The sequence below is a fragment of the Myotis davidii genome, unplaced genomic scaffold (assembly GCF_000327345.1).
Source record: "Myotis davidii unplaced genomic scaffold, ASM32734v1 scaffold488, whole genome shotgun sequence".
NCBI lineage: Eukaryota > Metazoa > Chordata > Mammalia > Chiroptera > Vespertilionidae > Myotis > Myotis davidii.
In genome coordinates, this window is record NW_006300365.1 from 481,223 (window position 1) to 504,605 (window position 23,383).

General features: G+C 36.1%; 1 protein-coding gene across 1 annotated transcript in view; it reads right to left on the bottom strand.

The window, feature by feature from the left end:
* Positions 1-23,383, bottom strand: part of TDRD3 (tudor domain containing 3) — a 134,160-nt gene that overhangs the window by 23,631 nt on the left and 87,146 nt on the right. Inside the window, exon 11 of the mRNA XM_006776758.2 lies at positions 18,316-18,441. Within this exon, the coding sequence (XP_006776821.2) occupies positions 18,316-18,441 (126 nt within the window). The remainder of the gene's footprint in view (positions 1-18,315; positions 18,442-23,383) is intronic.

Sequence of the window (23,383 nt, forward strand, 5' to 3'; positions counted from 1 at the left end):
GATGTGCCCGCAACCCAGGCACATTCCCCTGACCGGAATCGAACCCGCGACCTTTCAGTCCCCAAGCCGACGCTCTATCCACTGAGCCAAACCGGTTTCGGCAAGAGATGATCATTTATAGGCTGCCTTCTGCACACCCCACACTGGTGATCGGGCCCACAACCCAGGCATGTGCCTGTCGGAGACCAATTGCAGCATGTCATAATTTCAAGAGTTTCATTAAAAGGTTGATGAGACTTGGGGACTCAACAGGGTTGAGTCACACATGTAGTTACCTGTTGGGAATGGCTAAAGGCATTCCCCCAAAACTGAATAGGAAACTGACTGTGGCTGCCAGACAGTTAAAGGGCATGTTAATCTACATGCTATTGCCTCCTACTGGCCAAACACCTGTACAGCCGTAGGCTATTCCCCAAACTGACAATGCTTCTGTACCCTTTGAAACCTTACCCTTTGAGGTGTATTATCTCCACCTGGCCTTAGGACAAATTGTGTTAATAAAAGCAAGGGTCCTAGACAAGGAGGCAGTCTTCAGTTCCTTCAGCTGAAGGCCCTCTGACACCCAATGCCTTTCAAAATTATAACTCATCTCTGGACTCTTTATTAGTCTCTGGATTCCTATGTCATCTACGTGCAGCCCCTTTTCCAGCTTCCTGAACCCTTCTTGATGCTGGGACATGAACCCCGGCATAAATGGATGCCCGAAGTGGGACTTTCTGAACCCTGGAAGCACCAGCAGGGAGAGATCAACCAAAGGACTGATATGCATGCATATAGGCCTAACCAATGGACACAGACAACAGGGGAGTGAGGGCATGAGTGGGTGTGGGGGTGGGGGTGGGGTACTGTGGGGATAAGGACACATATGTAATAACTTAATCAATAAAGAAGTTAAAAAAACACACCAATGTAAAGTTCTATTTTGTAATGCCACATACAACATATACCAGTTTTTCTTTTATTGGTTTGAGTCTAGCAATTTGACTAGTGTATCATCCCAGTGAGTTATAGGGTTGAGAGCCTAGCACACAATGCTAAACGTGCTTTTATGTGGTACTCTGCGAAGTGATTTTACAATGATTACTGTTAATAACCAATGTAATACAAAAGCGAAGCTGAGAATCTGGTCAATTAGCAACATGTTCATTTTTCTTCCATTGAAGAAAGGAACCCACAGGCAATCTTCTTTACTGAGACAAATCCTGCCAGCTTACCAAATGCAGTAATCTTCTCCACAAAACTCATCTGAGTTAAAGCCCCTCCCCTTGGTATCTACGCCAGGGGGAGTTAATTCCTCTGAGAACACAATTACTGAGAAAGTATAATAAAGTGGTAAAATTCACCAGTACATGTATTTTCCTACCAGATTTTTCACATTAACTATTACATGTTTCCAGACTTAAATACAAATAATTCCATTTTGTGTAGTTATTTGGCAAGGTCCTACATTTACCCAAGAACGTATAGTACATTTTAAATAAGGGATGTTTATTCATAATTTGATAAACCTCATAGTGTTTGGTTCTCTGTTTAATGAATGTTATCACATTCAGTGGCATAAATTTTGAGAGAGACTTTTCTTCTAAGCTGTCTTAATGAGAGTGTAAGTTGTTTAGGCTCTTTTTAGGACCTTTATCACTATTTTGGCTTGGTAGCAATCAGAAAGGGATCACATGCCTGTGATGGGCCATCCTCTTCAATGATAGAACAAGAATATTCCATGGTCGCTGATAAATTAACTCTATGATTGTAAAAGAATATATGTTCTTAACAGGATTACTTGGTTTCTCATTTAGATTTTGTTTTTTAATTCCATTGCTAGTGAGTGGTGGACAACTTTCTATAATTGTCATTCAACAATTATGATGAGCATTCAAAATTGTTCTCCTCACTTAAAGATGTGTCCATGTTACAAAAACATCTTTCTCTGAATAGGTTAGTTAATAAATTGACAAGTAAATAGATGGGTTAAGTTTTATGAGACCAAAGAGCAGTTTAACATATTCATTCATTTATTGTATCACTACCAGGCATGAAGATGAGCTCAAGAAGGCCTGAAACTTTGTTAAAGTAACATTCCTAGGATTGTATTAATGTTACTAGCAAAAGCCTCAAACAGGATCCTTTCCCAAGACTGAATTTGTGAGGTTTCAGAGCAATAATATAGTCATTGTGATTATGTGGACTTTCAAGCATCAGGTCCCTTATGAGAACCCCCACTTAAAACTGGCTGAGTGGTTAACTGCTAGCTTCTGAATAAAAGCAACGTTCTTTTCACCTGTACATTCACTTCAACTTTTCTTGCAGCTACTAAAAGACTAGAAACTGAGAACGAACTGTCACAGAATGCTTTGTGCATAATTTTTCTAAGGGCTGAAAACTTTGCTGTGAAAATAAATACATTCTTGGTGAGCTTCTTCTACCACTCTCCTGTGCAGTTTCTAAATCTTTACATATCTCTTGAAAATTCCTCTCCTATTCTTGACCTTATTACTTTCAACAGATAACCTGCTTTAACTTCACAGAGAAGAGAGTTCATTAGTTCAGAATTATTCAACTTCCTACCCTGAAACCTAACAACTTGCCCTCACCCACACCTGCATTTACTTATTTCCTCTCCCCTCTCTAGTGTCCCTCAACACACCCAAAGTCACAGGTCATTATGAATCACAATCTATGGCCTAATTTTTTTTAAAAAATTCTTACTCCTATTTTTATATCCTCTCATCTCTTTGCTTCACTGTGCCTTTGATGTAAATATGATTGGATTTGTACCCTGAGCTCCTTTAGCCTTTATTTATATCTTCTATCCTCTTTATCTTTACAACCAAGATCTTAAAAGTAGCCTATATTTCATTTTCTTATTTCCCATTTACTCTCAAGAAACTACAAGCTGTCTCACACACCCACCATTCTAGTTATCTGCCACCTGCTGAGTGTCAAATCCAACAGGCACTGTTCAATCCTTATCTTCTTTAACCTTTCCAACATTTTATTTTACAGATTCAGCACCCCTCTCCACTGCCCAACCCCTTGTCCTCCTAGGCAACACCACAATGTCCCCTCCCACCCTTCAATCATGAAATTCGCCATTAATCTAATCCCAATCCTTGTCTTATCTCTTTTTATACACTTTCTCTAGGCAATGGCACCCATATGCTTGAGGCTAGCTCTGATGACTCTAAATCCTCATCTCTTGCTTTAATTATTGCAATTTTGGTCTCCATATTCTCTGTTTCCACTGAAACCTGTTTTCTATACTACAGGCAATAATCTCTTCAGATCACATCATAACACTCCCCTGCCTATAATCCTTCCTTGCCCCTATTCTGAGGGATAAAATTCAAACTATTTACCATAACCTGCTTAACTCTTCCTTCTTCCTTTGACCCCACCTGCCTTTTCATCCTCATCCACTGACATTTGCTACACCTAAATTATTCTGCTGCCCAAATACCTTACCCTATCATGCCCTCCTAGACTTTTCCTGCTTTCTCTGTTCTCACTTTCCTCACTCCCCACCCCCCCAAGCTACGTCTTAACTGCTCTTCAAGACTTTCAAGACCCACATTAAACCTCATTCGTATTTAACAAATATTTATTGAAAGCACCTATTTCAGATACTGATCTGAAGGCTGAAGTATTAGCTGAGACAAAATTCCTGTTCTCATATTGATTTCCCTGAGGGGCTGGAGGCAGGAACAGGATATGCAGAAAATAAAGCAGGGCAAAGTGGAGAGAGAGTTTGTGTGATGGTGCATTGATGTTTGGATAATGGGATAGTCAGGGATGCCCCTGCTCCTGCCCTGTCTGCTCCTGACTGATAGGTACCCTCTGTCTGTGCTCTGTTCACAACGAACAGATGCTGGATGACTTGTGGGGCTTCTCTGCTACTCTGTGACTCCTTGAGGATAGAGACTCTCATCTAGGCATTCCTATCATCTAGAACATAAACATTCTAAGAAAGTGTGTTGTGCCAACATTGCTGGATGGAGAGATAAAGCCACATAATAAGTGCTCAAAATTTTTAGAAATAGATTAATACATATTTAAAATTGTAAGTTAACAGGAAAACTTCAAATATAAAAATTTATACTTAGTCTAATACTACATCAAAAACTAAAACAAGGATAAAAAATCTAACAAGATATCATAATTGCATACTAACATTCTTAAATTATGAATGGTAGCTTAAGTACAGATTAAATAAACATTCCATATGAGAAATGTAATTTGCTTTGCATTTGAAAGCATTTTTGAGAGACTGAATTGTGAAGGTGTGTAAGTGTTTTGGGGACAGTATCAATAAGAATTTTGCAAGGAAACTGGGAAGTAGATAGCATGGATAGAGTGAAAGTACATGGTAAGACTTTGTAGAGGTAGGTCTATTGGTTTAGTTGTAAGGTATTTCATTTACTAATTAAGGACAGAAACAAGTTTAATGATCGTGGCATTTTATCATGAAAAACCATAATCATGTTGCTGTTAACTTCACTGAAGGCAAAAAAGGCAAAATTAGAAATTGTTAAGTGATGTTTTTGTTTATCTAATTTTTTAAACTCCCATGTTTACAAATTCTTGGGATTTAAAAAAAAACTAAAGTTCCCTACTCATGATCAAATTTCTTCTTGCTAATTTATTTTGCTTGTTTTTTTTCTTTTTCAAATAAAATATATAATACAATTACAGAAAGTTTATAAAATTGAAAAAACATATGTATATATATATACCATACATTGAGATTATACAATAACTCTTCTATTCTAAGACAACCACTACCCTGAGTATAATTTTGTTCAAACCTATAAACTGCTTTTATTCACTTATAAATATTTCCCATATTACAGCCTTCATAATGCTTTTTATCACAGCTGTATAATATTTCACCCACAAATGGATGATAATTTATTTTACCATTCTCATATTGGTGGGCATTTAGGTAGCCCCTAGTTTATTATTATTATTATTATTATTATGCTGCAGTAACTAGTTCTCAGCAATTCACTTATTTTCTTTGCTTTTTCCTTAGGAGAGATGAACAACTATGGGGTTATTGGTTTAAAGGGTATGAACACTTAAGGCTTGGGAAAAACTGGAAGCATCACACCAATTTACACTGCCATTAGCAATATGTATGAGTACTAATACCACTGCATCTTTGCCAGCATAAGCATTACCATTTAATTTCCCTCCATTAATGCACAAACTTAACATTGCACTTAATTGTTTCAATTTGCATTTGATTACTACCAGAGTTCAATACTTCTCTCTAATTTTTAGTTAAGAAAGATGACACTGCTACTTCAGCAAGAAACCATACTGAGCATAAGTCAATGGTTCAAGGCTGTAAAAATAAAATAAAAAAGAAAAGCTTTAAGAAAGTTAATTCAATCATGACATGAGTAACGGTTATTGTGCTCCATGGTAATTAGGCATTAATGGCAAGCAGTTCATGTAAGTGGCTATTATTACTATTATTTAGACATAGCCAGATGAAGCATTCGTAGATTATGGGGGGTCAGGGAGGTGGGGGAGGAGCTGGACCAAGTAAAGCTATAAAGTCTTCTTATGCCCCCATAAAGGTACCTTGATCTGACACCAGATGTGATCCAGAAGGCAAGTGTTCTTTCTTTCTTAGCTCCATGCAGCCTCTATAAACTTAGCACCCAGTAAAGATAATAAGCATTGTAAATTTAGTTTGGCTGAGGGTGGGCTAGAACTTACTTTACTGAGAATTAAAAACGAGGTCAAGTCAGATATTACTCACAGAAATGGTCACCAAATCCTTAGTCTCTTCTCTCCATGACTATTCCTCCAGCTAAGAATCTAGGTTTTCACTGAGACTGCTGAAGAGCTTTTAACTCTGATCTATTGCCGTCTCCTTTCTGAGAGAAGAAAGGACTTGAGACACAATCATTTCCCCAGTCAACCTTACTAACTAATGGAGAAGTGATCTGGTCACAGGATTTAAGATACTTCCCTCCGCCCCAAGTCCTTCTCCCCAACATTGTCTAAATTTCCATGAATCAGAGATTCTTTGATATTTCTAGTTACATAATTCTGAGATTAAAGAAGAAAGGTGAGGGTGTAAAGGGGTAACAGTAAAAAAACACACACTCACACACACACACACACATACTCTACAGTGATGATTAAATTACCAGCCTGGTTTTTATAGTCTTGAAATACTTAACTCTAAAGCATGCAAAGAATAGAAATAAGAATTCCTATATGGAGAGGGCACAGGGGTGAGCAAAATGAGTTAAGTCATTTTGGGTTGCTTTAAATATGCATAGCTAAGGACACTAGACTACTGAAAATAGGGAAGAAAGCGGTCATAAAAATTTGTTTTTATAGACCTTAGGAGTTTCCAAAGCACATTTCTACCAATCATATTCCTTAATCCTCACAACAACCCTGTACTGAAACTGAGACCAGAGATATTAAGTAACTTACCCAAAGTCACACAGGTAGTAAGTGGCAGAGCCAGGACTCGACCCGGTTCTTCTGATTCCTCCTGTGCATGTCCAGCTCCGCTGGAGCTGAAGCAGGGCAAAAAGGAGGGGGAAGTAATTGCCCAAGACCAGCCCTGCCCTCTCCCCTTCTTTCAAAGGCCGAGCAGATCCAACATTTAACTCTCTCAGTGACCCCTTTCATCAAATTCTTTCAGGATAAAGCACACAGAATCTGAAAATGTCCTCAGCCTTGGGCCCAAGAGTGGCAGTAAGTAGTAAACAATGCCAGAGTAGTCTGGCTGTATTTTGCCATTTTTATGAAATTTATTGGAACCTCAAAGCATAATAATTCTCATTTCAGAAAGTTAACTAGTTTTTATAATTGATATTACTTAAAGCAGTTTGTTTAAAAATATTTTTTTTACAGTTTCAGGCAAAACTTTGAAATTATACTATTAAAAAAAATTTATCTTGAAAAATGTCTAAGAACCAAAATACTAAATCTACCTTCAACCTATTCTGTGGCCTTTTTTTCTATCTTAATAATCTTCCCTCAGTGATTATTTTCATTAAAGCTATTATAATCATTAAGATGGACTATAGAACAATCAGTCTTTTCATAGCCAATTTTAAGTATTTTCAACAAATTAAAGGAAAATGTGTGCGTTTTCTTGATATGTCTTTTCTGAGATATAAATCTTATATTATTTCTAAATTATATCTAAAGTGCTTTTGTATTTTTTGTTAATCCTCACCTGAGGATACTTTTTCCATGGATTTTTCTTAGAAAGAATGGAAGGGAGGAAAGGAGAGGGAAGGAGAGAGAGAGAGAGAGAGAGAGAGAGAGAGAGAGAAACAGAAACATTGATGTGAGAGAGACACATCAATTGGCTGCCTCCTGCATGCACCAAGGCCAGTGATCAGACCTGTAACCTAAGTACATGCCCTTCACTGGGAATCGAATCTGAGACCTTTTGTTGAGAAGCCCAGTGCTCTATCCACAGAGTCACGCTAGCCAGGGCTAAAATGCTTTTAATGTAGCCATCTATAATTAATTTTCTTTAACAAAATTTAGAGTTTCCAGTCTCTAGTTTCTTGAATGGTTCCTTAATTTTTCTTAGGGAATTATATATTTTAATTTCTCATCTTAACTAAGTTTAATGAGAAAATCTTTTTCTTGTCTTTGCTTATTTCCTAAGAATAGGTATGAGGATACAATTTAAGTGGACTGAGCATATGACCAGCAATTTTATCATTCTAGATCTTTTTGTAATCAGCTCCAATAGTCCTCAGTCTCTAATAGTCTTTCCATTTATGAGAACTACTATCAATAGGGCCAAGTGCGAAGTAAGCATTAACACTAATCAGGGCATATAAAAGATCAAGCAGAATATCAACTTATTTCTACCAAAAGCTTTTAGAGGCTTTTAGAGTTCTGAACTTTAAAAGATGTTCTGTTTAACCAGACTTCATTTAAGCATTAGATCTATCTGAGGTGGGACATGTCTAACTGTAGCTAAAAGCCTATTGAAACCTTTACACCGAATAGAAGGTAAACTGAAAAAATAAATCAAATAAAAGAGAAAAAGGAAAAAGAGAAGCATCCTACAGAGTAAGGAAGAAGAAAGTGAGAGAAGGGGGAGAAACAGAAAAAAGAGTTTACCTAGAAAAGATAAAAAATTTTGAATAAAGACTAATATAAACTTTTGATATGGCCCCCCTTTCCCTTTAAGACTTTAATTCTATATTTTAAAAATCTAATTAAGTCTAATATTCTTTGGGTACTGATGTTCAAATTCAGGAATACCTAATAATAAAATTTGAATTATCTGATCACCTTATGAAGAAACAATATATTAGTGTACTTTCCCCCACATTATTTAAGGCTTATTTACTTAAATCTTTTCAAGATAAAATGCTCTTTATATTCTTGCAAATAACTCATTAAATGGTACAAAAACGGTTACCAACATTTAAAAAATACAAGTCCATAAATGTTAGAATATGAACCATACAGAAAAGGAATTAAACTGACTTCTAATACTGTACTTTGTATAACAAGCTTGTTGCTAAGTGTAACCAAAATGGTTTACCCTAATTTCCTAATCACATGATCTGGGAAAAATGAGCATATTTTAGGCAAGACAAAAATGCCAATAAAAGGTTGTTAAAGTTGATACTAGTTTCGGAAAAGTCAATGTTAGCCTTTCCCACTTACTTCCCTTACACTATCACATTCACTTAACATGCACAATAATACTGTATCAAGAAGCTCACCAACTAAAGTTCCCAGACTGGAACCACCCCAGCCTCATGGAGGCCTTATTGATATGGATGAGGTGGCTTCTAGAAGGAAGAAAATACACTGAGTGGTCAGATTATTATGACCACCCTACATTTGTAGGCAAATTAGCTATAATTTCATGCTGAAGTTGCTAGAGGGCCAGACCATTATAAATAGGGAAGCAGGTTGTTTACCATGACAGTAGCAGTGATTTTTTTTTCTGAAGATATGGGTAAACAACGCTATTTAACAGCCTTTGAACGTGGGATATATACAGTATATCTTCTATTTCTCATATCTTTTTAATTCCTTGGGTATATAGGCCAATCTATTTTCCAAAGTAGCTTTGTTACAAAAAGCTTTAAAAAATATTTGTTGCCAAAACCGGTTTGGCTCAGTGGATAGAGCATTGGCTTGCGGACTGAAGGGTCCCAGGTTCGATTCCGGTCAAGGGCATGTGCCTGGGTTGCAGGCACATCCCCAGTAGGAGATGTGCAGGAGGCAGCTGATCGATGTTTCTCTCTCATTGATGTTTCTAACTCTCTATCTCTCTCCCTTCCTCTCTGTAAAAAATCAATAAAATATATTTAAAAAAAATATTTGTTGAAAAACCATCATATTAAACTGCCATACTAGATAGAGTCTGCTGTCTGAAGAACTCTTCAGTACTAAAGGTGACCACCAGGGATTACATCTATCATTCATTAATTATGAACCTTCTTCCACTGTTTCTGCTACAAAACCAGTTCATGTGCTCACTTAAAATTCTGATTCTCTCAAGCACTAAAAGAGATGGAACTTGAAGTATTTATCGACTGCTCTTTAGAGAGCTTCTTTGTACTTTCACTGGCTATTATCCAGCCATAAATTCTGCCCTTGTTTATAATTATAAGTGTTTGGAGAGAACACGCTTCTTAAAATAAGAATGTTTTCCCCCTCCAGAATTCTCAAGTAAACTCCAGAATTGGATCCAAGATTATCAATTCATTTGACTTAATAACTGTTAAGTCACATAACAACTGTTATTTTGCCAGGAAAACAAGAATAGGAGATCAAGAGAAGTATAGGAGTTTGTTTACTAGGAGATCTTTAACAAATTAAAATAAGGCTCAGAGTATACTAGTCTATTAATGAAAGAGCTAATGATGAAATAAAATAGTACTTTTGGTCTTTTTGGAGTTTTATCTCTCATTTAAGAATGCCCACATACCCCGAAGAATTAACTTGCTTTGATACTTTCTTTTGATTTAGTAGTCAATGCCAGCTTAACAGAAAGGGATTTCAGATTTTGCCTTAGACTAGATTATTGGAGAATATCAACTACAAAACCACAAATGATGAAAATGTCTTATTGCTGGACCATATAAATACCCTGTGGGTTATGAGGTGAGAATTTCAGAAGAGGGCAGCAATATTATAAAAGCTATAATGGGAATCTTCATAAGGGCTTATTTCTAAAAGTTAATACATACAAAGTTTCCAGAATTAAAGTTAAGTTAAAATGAAAAGACTAGTGAGTTGTATATAATGACATGTAAAATAAAATCTTAATTTATTAAAATGTAATAAAACACTAATAGCAAAAGTTCTCAGAAGGGACATAAAATTTCAGGAATATATTTTGTCCTCTATTCACAGAAAGGTAAAGACTCTTGGGACATGTTTGATGAAAAATTAACTTTATATATTTAGTCTCTATTTACAACATAAAAGACATTATTATGTTATTAATAAGAAGTTTGGAACATCTAGAGCTATATATTTTATAGATAAATCTTCACCCTATTTTAAATATGGGAGATTTGAAAACTAGAAAGAAGATAACTAAGACTTTTTCTGAAGTACCTCTTGTAGACTTTCTGTAACAGGTTCCATACAGAAAAAAAAGAGTTCCATGAACAAATAAGTCTGTGAAACAATGTACACTATATATATATCTCTCAAAGATTTAAAATACATATTAATCTATTTCTGGAATCAAAAAGCATACTTAACTTTTTTAACCAAGCATTTTTCAAAATGTTCTCAGAAGACTTTAGAAAGCCCTGAGCTAGATAGACAAGGCATGGAAAAATATGTCCAAAAGAGTAATGATCTTTGTATTCTTATGATTGTCAAAGCTGCTTAATTGGAACCTCTTCGTTAACTCTTGATAAACTGTATGTGTGTTGTTGCTTTTTAAGGCAAATAAAATGTACTCACTGTTGCAGCACTTCCTTCCCTTCTGAATGGAGCTCTCAGCCAATGACAGGCCACTAAGGGAGGTTTTCAAGCCAAGGTGTAAAACTCTTTCCAGTAATTTCCAAGTTTAATGGAACTGTAAGTTCTGTAACATCAGAGTGTTTCTCACAAGGAGACAGGCCAACTCCACTCTTTTCCTAGAGGTGTGATAGTGAAGCCTACTGCACAGTATTCTAGAATAAATAGCATAGGTCCAATAAAGTTCAGGAAAATAGGATCAGTAGGAAGGGTAGTCCATATACATCAAAAGATGCCACCCACTAGAGGTAAAAAGAAAACGAAGCAAAAAACCCCCCACAAAAAAAACAAAAAACCAATGATGTTCAGGAAATAGAATAAAAACAGAGAGAGATAACTAATAAATAAGATAACGGAAAGTATGAATACAGAAAAGTAGTACCAAGTACAGACACACAGATGACTATGTAAGATTAAAAAGGAGAATGGACAACTGACAACTCACTATGGTATGCAATCAAATTTTAGTCCTTCACCAACAAGGTTCATAATCCCCGACTTTAGGAAAGGGAATGTGCACTGTGGGACCTGAAAGGAAGTAAAATCTATCATGCAATAAGCAACGTTATTTTTCTGCTTTTTCGGGTGCAGATGGAAGAGGCTCAGAAATTCACTAGAAACTAATACAGAGTTGTTGTTTTTTTTTTTTTAATTTAAGAAGGTTGCCTCTTCAGATTTATACAAATCTTTAAAATATACTCACATGAGTGTCTAGTCAAGGCAAATACCCAATATAAGATTAACTTCGTTGGGAACAAAGAAATAAAACAAAACAAAAATATTCCTCAGATTCATTTGTTTTACTACTTTATTTCCTGTGCAATGAGTATGTTAGCAAGTCTATGCATATATATGCAAAGGAATGGTAAAATCCAGTGCAGTTTGAAATTATAGCTTTAAAAGTCCTGGTAAGTAAAGTAAATGAAAAAACAAAGTTTACACTTAGAAGAGAACAAACCCTGGGTCTGTTGAATCAAGATGTCAAAGGGAAAAATAAGTTCACCTAATAATCCAGAACCCTTTGGCTATAGATCGCACCCATGATGCCTCCTTAAAACTACTTTGAAAGGAAAATCAAAATCATATAATATTCAGTAGAATCTAAAGCATCATGAATTTACTTTTTAATTAATCAACACCATAATTCAGAAGTCCATACTTTAGGCTGCCATTAGTAAAGGGGAAGCTTAGAAGATAAAAGTTAGCATAATAGCTCTGGTATTATTCATGTATAAAAAAAGTGCTGTGAATTTTCATACAGTTTTGCTAACGTGATCTTAATATTAATATTTAATTAATTTAAGACAAAATGTTCTTATGAAATTGTAATTGAAGTTAGAAACAAATCTGAGTGACCATTAAAACAACTTTAAAAGAAAGAAAACACATCTGAGGCAGTTATTTCACTTTGGGAGTTATGTCATCTTCAGAAAAAAGGAACAGGAAATAATAATCTTAATCTGCATTTTAATTGCTCAATAAAGGGAAACTCAGATTATCCAGAAACCTTTTAAAAATATTCTTATATACAGTTCCTTTTAATAGATTATAATATATTAAGTTATCAGGTACCGAAATTCAAGCAATACTTTTGTACAGGACCTAAAATAGCGTATTATTCTCTTACTGTTAACTGAAATGGTAAAATAAAATGTCTCTATTGAATAATGTAGTCAGCTCAAAACTAGACCTCTAGATTTTGATAATAATCTGTTAGTTTTAGTTATCACACACTGAATTCGGGCTTAGGAGGTAGATATGAAGAGTAAGCAGGCACATCTATGTATATGACATGCATTTAGGAACAAATAATTTTTCCCTCCATGTCAGCAGCTTTCATACCTCCTTTTGTATAAAATTCCTTTTGTGTAATTCACAATCTCCTGTGGGAATTTGAAAATCCTTTGTGTGATTCATAACCTCCTGTGGAAATTGTTAAAATGCTTTGTGTAATTTATAACCTCCTGTGGGAATTGTGAAAGTCTGGGTAATAAATGAAGAAATAAACAAACCACATCAAATACAACCAAATTTATTAAAACAAAGTTTAAAGATATTGCATGAAAGCCCCCAAATTCCACTGTCCATAATTTGAAAATTGTGTTTTAAATGGGGCTAAACTAGCTTATAGTTTTCATTCTAATTTATTTTGTGTTTATAATGCAAAAGAAAATCAGCAGTGCCCATATGGCCATCCTTGAAAGAATAGTTTCCCAAAATATGTGTGGTAGAAGAAAATGTATTTCAGTGACCTTAATCAAATTGTGTTTATTTTTAAAATATATATATTAATAACTGCAACCTCCTGGTCACCACTCAACCACTGAGCCAGCTGGGCTCAAATTGTTTTTAATGCAGAAATTTAAAAATGGTAAATTATATCCACTAATTAATTTAAGAATTTATCACCTAGGATGAAAAACTTTCTGAAATAGGTACTTGTACTTTTTACTGGATATTAATTGGCAGAACTTCATTCACATAATTGTAATTTTCCTATGAAGTGAATGGTTTCTATAACAATTGTCTTCTTTTTAATATCTATTATGATCTTTTGATATCAAATACAAATTAGATAAAGCATAATTATGACATTAAAATTACTTATATGACCTTGTTGTAATACATTTAGGATTCATTTTAACTCATTAATTTCTGTATTATAACTCTCCATCTCCTTCCTCAGTAAATAGGTTAGGATTTTTTTTGGTTCTACATTTCTTTTTAATATTTTTACTAGTGGTAGAATAATTTATGGATTTTTATGAATATCTGAATTTGAAAAGGTAACTTCCAAATGTGCTTCCTAGGATGTCATTATAAAATAAATTTTGTACAAAGTTACTTCAAAAGTAAAACTTAAGATTGTCAGTTCTTTTCTTAAAGTATGCTAAAACTGAAATATATATTATAATTATTTTTAAAAATCCAAAACCTCCTATAGACAAGTTTTATTTTTTAAATAGATAAAAAGAACTTTTTAAGTAGACAAAATTCATTAAATAACAGTTTCTACTTTCTCATAAATTTTATCTTTAAACTAAGGTGGAATAAATAAAGACCTAAACATTATTTAAATGAAAACTTCAGTAAACAAGATTTTCACCATTTGTACTTTGTTTTAAAGTCTCAAAAAGTATAAATAAAGACTCTCATGAGATGCTTACTTGTAAGTCTGCTTTACATAACCAGATCTGGGACTTCTTACTTTGTACAGTGGGCAGGAATTTTGTGTTTTGCCTATAAATATGTATCCCTGACCTAGACTAGTGTTTGGCACCTAACAGATGTGCAATGAATATTTGTGGAATAAATGGATACCTTACAGAAAACAGTTAAGATAGAATAATCATCTAAAAGACAGTAACAATGATCTACACTTTCTAGACCGCCTGTCCATATTGTGCATGCTAAGGTATTAGAACCATTACCTATACAATATTTTTTCTAGTTAAAACAACAGTCAAACAGTGATAATTTCCTGCTACCAAGAAGCAAATATTATAAACTTTTAAAAAGAAAGTTTAGAAACTAGTATGTTCTAAAAACATTTTTTGGATATAAGTCTCAATGGAACTCAAGTCATAAATATACTTGGAGAATCAGGACTTGACAATGTTTTTTCAGGTTTAGAAAAGCAATTCAGAAGCAACAACACAGTAAAACACAAAAGATTTGTCTGAGCAGCAGCACCAGGGTATTTTCAGTAATTCCAAATTGCCTGTGGCATCTTTTTACTGGTTTTCTGGTATTAGCTTTAGAGTTAAAAGGAACCAATTTGGAGGGGACTGCAGGGAAGATAAATAGGAGGTTTTCTTTGCCCCTACTGTTTTCTCGTACAATGGTCATAAGTATAAAATAATACAGAGTATGGTTTTCTCCCTATATAATTTTCCAGATAAAATGAGACTCCTAGCGTTTCAACTACTTTAATAAAATAGAAAATCCTACAATGTTTAAAGACCACTGAAAAACAATTTAGAGCATTTATTCAGTTAAGAATGAGCTGTGAATCTCACATTATTTATGATAATTAGAGAGTTCACTATAACAAAGATACTAAATTTAAGAAATTTTTTGATACCTAAAAGAACCAGGTGAAATCTAGGTAGAAGTAAAAAAATTAAAAAAAACTTACCAAAAGGTTTAGTAAATAATTTTAGAGGAAATAAAGTATTCAATCATAATCAGAACATAAATTTTTGCCAACTAAAATATAATCACTGAGTATGTTCTGGAAATAAAAGGGTGTATCCAGATGGAAATGGAAAACAGACATTTGGTCTACAGACAGAATTAAGTCAATAATTCCTAAACTTCATGAGAAAAATATTAACACTTAGATTTAAACTACTAACTAGATTTTTATTTTCTTTACAAGGGACTATTAACTTAGTCATTGAGTCTCTTAATATTTCATGCTTTTTATTTAATGGTTTACCCGTATACCTTTAAGAGACAATACAGGCAACTGATTTCTATAGAAGCTTTTGGCTTATGTACAGGCTTTCTGAGTTGTTTTTCCTGCAAACTATAAAAAAAATCTTCAATCCATAATCATTGCTACATTTAGGAAAACAGGTTTTCCAATATCTTCTGCAAATAGCAAACATAATCCTTAATAAAAGATACAACATCATTTCACAATTAAAAATTGTAATGCACATATATAGTGCAAGAGTTAAAAAAATAAAAAATTACACAATCCATAGTGTGAGTGAATATTTGTGCTAAGGCTTCTAACATCTTTGCTGTACCTTTACAGCCCTTTAATTTTTCTAATATGATTTACCAATTAGAGTTACCTTGTTATTGGCATAGTGTATGTTTTGCTTTTGATTAACTTAAAACTTGTTACAATTTCCCAGTTACAAAAAGAAAAAGTGCTCATACACCCCAACATTAATACTCTCAAAGTCTAAGAGAATTCTACACTAACTCTACATTAAACATATTGACAACTGCATAACTTTTTCTTAGGGGCTTTTAATGTATTTTTTTAAATGGAGATGAATGAAGATATGTTAAGCTGGTGACTTCTATATATCAAGAATAAGATGCTTCTACAACTAAGTCATTATTCATGCAGATAAAGAAGAAAGGATAATCTTATCTTCAATAATGATGTTCATGATCCAAAAATATTTGTTATATTAATTTTTGCAAAATCATAAAACATCAACAATCACTTCATTGTTTGTAAGTACGAGAAAAGAAACACCAGAATCTCCAAAAGATTTAGTGAGTCTATCCTGCTTCTTTCTGAAAAAACATTCCAAACATCTTATAAGAAAGATTTTAAGTTGAAAGCAGAAAAAGAACAGGTGAAAAAAATAGCACAACGTATATATGAGTACTCATAAAGTGGTAGGAAGAATATGAACGCATTGCTGTTCAAAACAGAATCACTACATGGGCTGTGACATCTGGTAAAGCTATTGTCCAGCTAAGTTTACATAACTCTAAAATCAATGATAAAGCAATGAGGACTATTGGGGGTGAGGGGAGGAAAAGCCACTGACTGTGGAAAGAAAATGATCACTTCAGTACCAAACACCTTTGAATGGAAGAGCTACAATGAGGAAAGACAAATGTACTCATCACTTGTGGCCACCCTGAAACAGAAAAAGGAAGTAGAGAAGAAATGAAGGAAGAAAATTAAATTTCTCTTTAGGGAGAAAAAGATGAAATTAATCTCTTATTAAATCTCTAAAAAATAAAGAGAAAACTAATGTGAAAATTCTATTTTAACCTCTGACTGTAATGGCTAAACACATTTGGGAGCATATGATAAACAGCAAACCGGGACTCAACTCCTAGAATACATATTCAATAAATAATTGCTTTTACCATAAAAACTAGATTAAGATGTATTAATAGAAAAAAGAAATAAAAATAGCCATCATAGGAGAATCAACAGGGAAAAAATTTAAGTACAACAAATTTCTCCAAGAAAAGAAAGAAATAAATTAGATATTGATAGTATTTCAGTTTTTTAGGGAAAAAGTGGCTAAATTTCAGAAAAAGAGAAGAAAATAATCAAGCATATGAATCATTAGTAATATTACACTGTAAAATATATAATGATAAATTACCTAGAAAATAGTTTTTCTGTAATAAAAATGTAAAGAATCAAGATCCATGGCCCAAAACATGATTACGGCTACAAGGTTTTTTTGTTGTTTTATTTATCTTTTTGAGGGGACAGGGAGCATGACTGAGGTTGTGTCAGAAAAATGTAAAAAAAGAACAAAATTAAAGTCACTTCATGAGAATACAACATGTGCTTCAATGATGGTGACTACTGTCTAGAGCAGCCGTTCTCAACCTGTGGGTCACGACCCCTTTGGGGGTCGAACGACCCTTTCACAGGGGTCACCTAAGACCATTAAAAAAACACATATATAATTACATATTGTTTTGTGATTAATCACTATGCTTTAATTATGTTCAATTTGTAACAATGAAAATACATCCTGCATATCAGATATTTATATTATGATTCATAACAGTAGCAAAATTACAGTTATGAAGTATAATGAAAATAATTTTGAAAGAGCAACAAATTAGGCTTCTAAAGATAAGTTTATTAACAGCTACCCACAAATTGGAGAAAAGAAATAAAATTTATAAAGTTATCAAACTAGTTTTAATATGTCTTGTCCTCCTGTTTTTGCCTAAATGTAGTTGAGAATCTATGTACATAAAGTCACATAAATCCTGAATAAAATGGACTCCATGAGGCCAGCACATTCTAAGTTACATCATTAAACTTATCACATAGCTTTGACATAACATTTAGAAACAAAAGTAATCAAATAATTATTAAACATATATTTATAGTTATTCTGTACATATACATACATAAACATATGTGTAGTAATTGCAGTGTGAACTCATATATACTTAAAGTATTTTTCTTAATTTTACATGTAACTAAATAAAGAATATACATGTATCCAACAGAAATTTAAATTTGACAACTGCTGGACATAATTTAGTAAAATTTAAAGTAACAAAATATGCATAAAAAACTAATTTTACATATACACATTGTTAGTAAACAAAAATAAGGGCACCTATTTTTAAAGAATAATATAACAAAGCATTATACAAAAAAAGTAATTGCAATGCTTTCATTTTTATTATAGTTCAGTGTAATTATTAAATTAAAATCGTTCTTTAGGGATGGCTAGTTTTAAGTAAACTCAAAATATTTTTCCACTGGAAAATTTTGTATGACTATAACTAATTTTTCAAAGCTATGTATTTTCTTCAAATTAGCTTCTGCTTGTGTACAGAATTTGGATCACATACCCATGCCTCTGTTTGAATGGGCCTGATGTTGCTTAGTAGCACCTCTTCATAGTTTCCGTAATCAATGAATTTAACAACTGCTGTCATACCTGAAGAATGGAGAGCTTCAACTTCTGCTCGGTAAAACTGAGGAGACAAAAAGAAGTTTTAAATATGACAATCAACACTGTCTACAAAGGGCAATATTAGATGAAAATGTGAATAATCGAAGTGCTAGAATCCATAATTTCTTTGAAAGCTCAATCTTCTTTTAATTATTAATATTTTGAGATAAACTGACGTAGTTTCAGATGTACAACACAGTGATTTGACATATGTGTATGTAGAATATGATCACCACAATAATTTTCATGTTCATCGCCAGTTTATAGAGTTTTTTCTTTGTGATGAAAACTTTTAAGATTTATTCTCTTAGAACTTTCAAATATGCCATATTTTAAAGAAAATAGTTGTTAAGAGAATAATGTATTTAATAAATAAAACTTACCTTTGAATAATAATAAATTGGCTAAAAAAGGTAAATTATCTCCTCCATATGAGTTCTGACATAACACTGAACAGTAGTAATATTTCAGGACAGAGCTTGATGGTCAGGAGAGAATATTCTCATGCCAGTGGGTATATAAAGAACAAGTGTTATGTTTTGTTGTCAGCCATTGAAGTCTTTTGACTAATATTAGTAAGATATTTTTTATATATATATCAGAATATATAACTACTAGAGGCCCTCTCACAGTCTGGGAGCCCTCAGGGGATGTTTGACTGATGGCTTAGGGAGTGGGCCTAAGCTGGCAGTCAGACATCCTTAGCTGCCACAGAGGCGGGAGAGGCTCCCACCATCATGGCTGCACTAGCCAGCCATGAGCCTGGTTTCTGGTCACTGACCACCAGGGGACAGCTCGTGCATTGAGTGTCTAACCCCTGGTGGTCAGTGTGTGTGTCACAGCCACTGGTCATTCCGCCGCCATTTGGTCAATTTGCATATTAGCTTTTTATTATATAGGACTAGAGGCCCAGTACACAAAAATTTTGTGCACTCGAGGGGGAATGGGGTTCCCTCAGCCCGGCCTGTGCCCTCTCGCAGCCTGGGACCCCTCGGGAGATAATGACCTGCTGGCTTAGGCCCGCTCCCGGGTGGCAGAGGGCAGGCCCAATCCCTAGGTCAGGGGTGGGCAAACTTTTTGACTCGAGGGCCACAATGGGTTCTTAAACTGGACCGGAGGGCCGGAACAAAAGCATGGATGGAATGTTTGTGTGAACTAATACAGGTTAGCACTGCTGCTGGTGAAGGAGCGGAGGGGAGAGCAAGAGAACCCTCCACTCTTTCAGCTACGTGGGCTGGATAGAACAGCCGAATGGGCCGGATCCGGCCCGCGGGCCGTAGTTTGCCCACGGTTGCCCTAGGTGCAGCCCCTAGTTGGGCTCAGAGCAGAGCCAATTGGGGAGTTGGGGCGCCGCCCCGTCATGCACAGAACAGGGCGGATCGGGAGGTTGCGATGCTACCCTCAGTCATGCTCGGGGTAGGGCCGATTGGGGGGTTGGGGCACTGCCCCCTGTCACACTCAAGGCAGGGTCGATGGGGAGGTTGCATCACCACCCCCTGTCACGCACAGAACAGGGCCCGTGGGGGGGGGTTGGGGCGCCACCCTGTATCACCCACAGAGCAGGGCCGATCAGGGGGTTGGGGCGCCGCGCCCTCTCATGCACAGAGCCGCAGGGCGATCAGGGGGTTTGGGTGCTGCCCCGTCACGCTGATCCGCTGATCCCAGTGCTGGGAGGCATATTACCCTTTTACTATATAGGACAGAGGCCTGGTGCATGGGTGGGGGCCGGCTGGTTTGCCCTGAAGGGTGTCCTGGATCAGGGTGGGAGTCCCGCTTGAGTGCCTGGCCAGCCTGGATGAGGGGATGATGACTGTTTTCAGGCTGCCCGCACCCCCTTCAGGGTGGGGGTCCCCACTGGCGTGCCTGGCCAGTCTGGGTGAGGGGCTGAGGGCTGTTTTCAGGATGGTGGGTGACTGAAGCTCCCAACCGTTCCTTTTTTTCTTTTTTTTTAAATTCTGGGCCAGCTTTAGCTCTGAGGCTTGGCTCCAGCTCTGAGACCTCGGCTGCTGAAAGCAGGTATCTGGTTTGTTTGGGTTCTATAATCGAAACACTGTTTCAACTCCAGCTCTGAGGATCCGGCTGGCTGAAAGCAGGTTTCTGGGGTTTTGTTTAGCTTCTATATTTGTAACAATGTTTCAAACTGCAAGCTCAGAGGCTGGCAGTGGCAGGCGGGGACGTTGGCTTCCTCCGTCACTGAAGCAAGCAAGCCTCATGTTTGCTTCAAGCTGCCTGGCTGCCGGCCGCCATCTTGGCTGGCATATCGCCCTGATTAGCCAATGGGAAGGGTAGCGGAGGTATGGTTAATTACCATGTTTCTCTTTTATTAGATGGGATGGGGCAACTTAAAAAAACATAAACATATGACAAAATAAATACAAAGAAAAATGCTTATTGCTGGTGACATCACAGGCAGCTGAGGGGAAGTAGGGATGTCAGGTAAGGAGTAAGCACATAATTCATATCCAGGCATTACGGGATTTGAGACACTGCAAGACTAGACACCTTTATTTTATCAGTTTACTCAGTTTTACTTGGCTCTGGGAACTAATGCTCATTAACAACCTCACAAAGAACAAATTTACATAATAACTACAATTTTAAAATTTACCTGTTACGGTAACTAGGAGTAGGTCACTAATTGGTCAACCCATTCAGGACCTAAATTATAGGTCAGAATGTTGCTTAGTGAACATGTGAAAAACTACTTTCTCTTAAGGAATAATTTCTTTAAACTAGGTTAGTTGGAGACTCTACTATAACACTGTCTATTCTTAACAATATCTCTTAATAGGCTCACCAGAATCAGAAATACTAAAGGCAACAGAAATTCTTTTCATATCCTTCTAAAATATGACTTACCAGGAAACAATCTATTTTTCTGAGTAACTAGTATACTTCATACTACAAAGGTTATAAAGTTAATCCATGGTGCTTCCTTCCCAGGTCTGGATGCTAAGAAATTTAGAGACATCATGTGGGGATTTTCCAAATCTTGGAGTTCTGATATACATTTACATCTCTCCATCCCTCCTTTATATCTTTAGCCTCGTACTTCTGTGTTCTGTGAATTGTTGTATTTTTGGACCTATGCTTCAATTGTAAGCTTCTCAGGTAATTAGGTAAGTTCAACAAACAATGAGTCACAATATAGCCTAGGAAAACAAATAAGTTGACATCTTTTTAGAGCTTAACACTTTCATAAAGACAACTCGTATAAAAAAATGACTTCTATAGAATGTAGAAAGCACTGTAATAACAGTGTAGTGATATGGCATGCGATAAAGCTAAGGAGTTTGGGAAGAGTTTCCTGGGCAGATGACAATTAATATAGTGTTTAAGGCAGAAGAGGGTTTAGCCAAGAACTGAGAAGGGTGTTTCTTTCAGGGAATGTTATAGACAAAACATGAAGATGAATGCAGAAAACTACAAAGAGTTTAAAATTAATTTTGGCATGATGTGAGAAAAAGGGTAAACCAATAGGAAATTAGACAGGGCAGAAGGTAAGAGCTAACTGACTGAGGCTCTACATGCATATTAGAATTTGTATTTATTTTATGGGTAAAAGATTTAAACTAGGAAGAATGGTATGTTCTAAGCCCAGAAGCACAGTGGTGGCCGTTTCAATGACAAGTGTAAGAGGAATAAAGTTTAAGGCACCATAGCTGGTTTGGCTCAGTGAGTAGAGCATCGGCCTGTGGAGTGAAGGGTCCTGAGTTCGATTCCGGTCAAGGGCACATGCACAGTTTACAGGCTCGATCCCCAGTAGGGGGCATGCAGGAAGCAGCCAATCAATGATTCTCTCTCATCATTGATGTTTCTATCTCTCTCTCCCTCTTCCTCTCTGAGATCAATAAAAATATATTAACAAGAAAAAGTTTAAGGCAAGGAGACCAGTTTGGAGGTGGTTCGGGTATTCCAGTTGAGAGGTCAAAAAGCACTGAACTAGCTATGACAGTTTATAGGAAGAATTGTCCCAGATTCTAAAATCCTTCAAAGCAAATAAAACTTGAGAGAGGGCAAGATATTGGGAATAATTTTTTAAAGGATTATACTAATTGAGCAATCAGCTCCAAAACATCATTGTAATGCAATTAAGACAATGATTTCTTAAAAGCTAATGGTTTTTCTTAAATCTTCACCTTGGTCTCTGGCTAGAAAATTAGAAAGTTGCCTATTCTTGACAAGACATTTAAAAGCTATCTCACCCAGCCTATGTGGCTCAGTGGTTGAGTGTCGACCTATGAACCAGGAGGTCATGATTCAATTCCCAGTCCGGACATATTCCTGGCTGTAGGCTCGATCCCCAGTAAAGGGTGTGCAGGAGGCAGCCCATCAATGATTCTCTCTTATCACTGATGTTTCTACCCCCCTCACCTTCCTTTCTGAAATCAATAAAAACATATTTTTTAAAAAATTAAAAGCTATCTCTTAAATTAGGTGGTTTCAGAATATAACTAATCCCCAGAAACCAAGATGGCGGCATAGGTAAACACCGGAGTTTGCTGCCTTGAACAACCACTTCAAAAATACAACTAAAAGACGAAACGGACATCATCCAGAACCACAGGAAGGCTGGCTGAGTGGAAATTCTACAACTAGGAGGAAAGAGAGAAACACTGAGACTCAGAGGAGGCGCAGTGCGGAAGTGAGATACTAAGGTGCGGAGTGCATGCGGAGCGGGCTGGCGGCTGAGGGCGCGGTTGTCGTTTTCAATCGGGAGGGAGTCTCAGGCTCTGAGCTCCCGTTCTGGGCAAGGCTCTAGGGACCCAGACTCAAACGGGAGAAGCGGGACTATCTGGCTTTGGTCGGAACTCGAAGGCAGCTTTCTAGCTGAGGTTTGCAGTGGTTGCTGGGACTCTGTGAGGCAGAGCCCCTAGGGACGGAACTGAGAGCAGCCATAACTGCTTGCTCCACCTGCCCTGTAGATCCCCTGGGACCCACCCCGCCCCCGCCCTGCCCAGAGC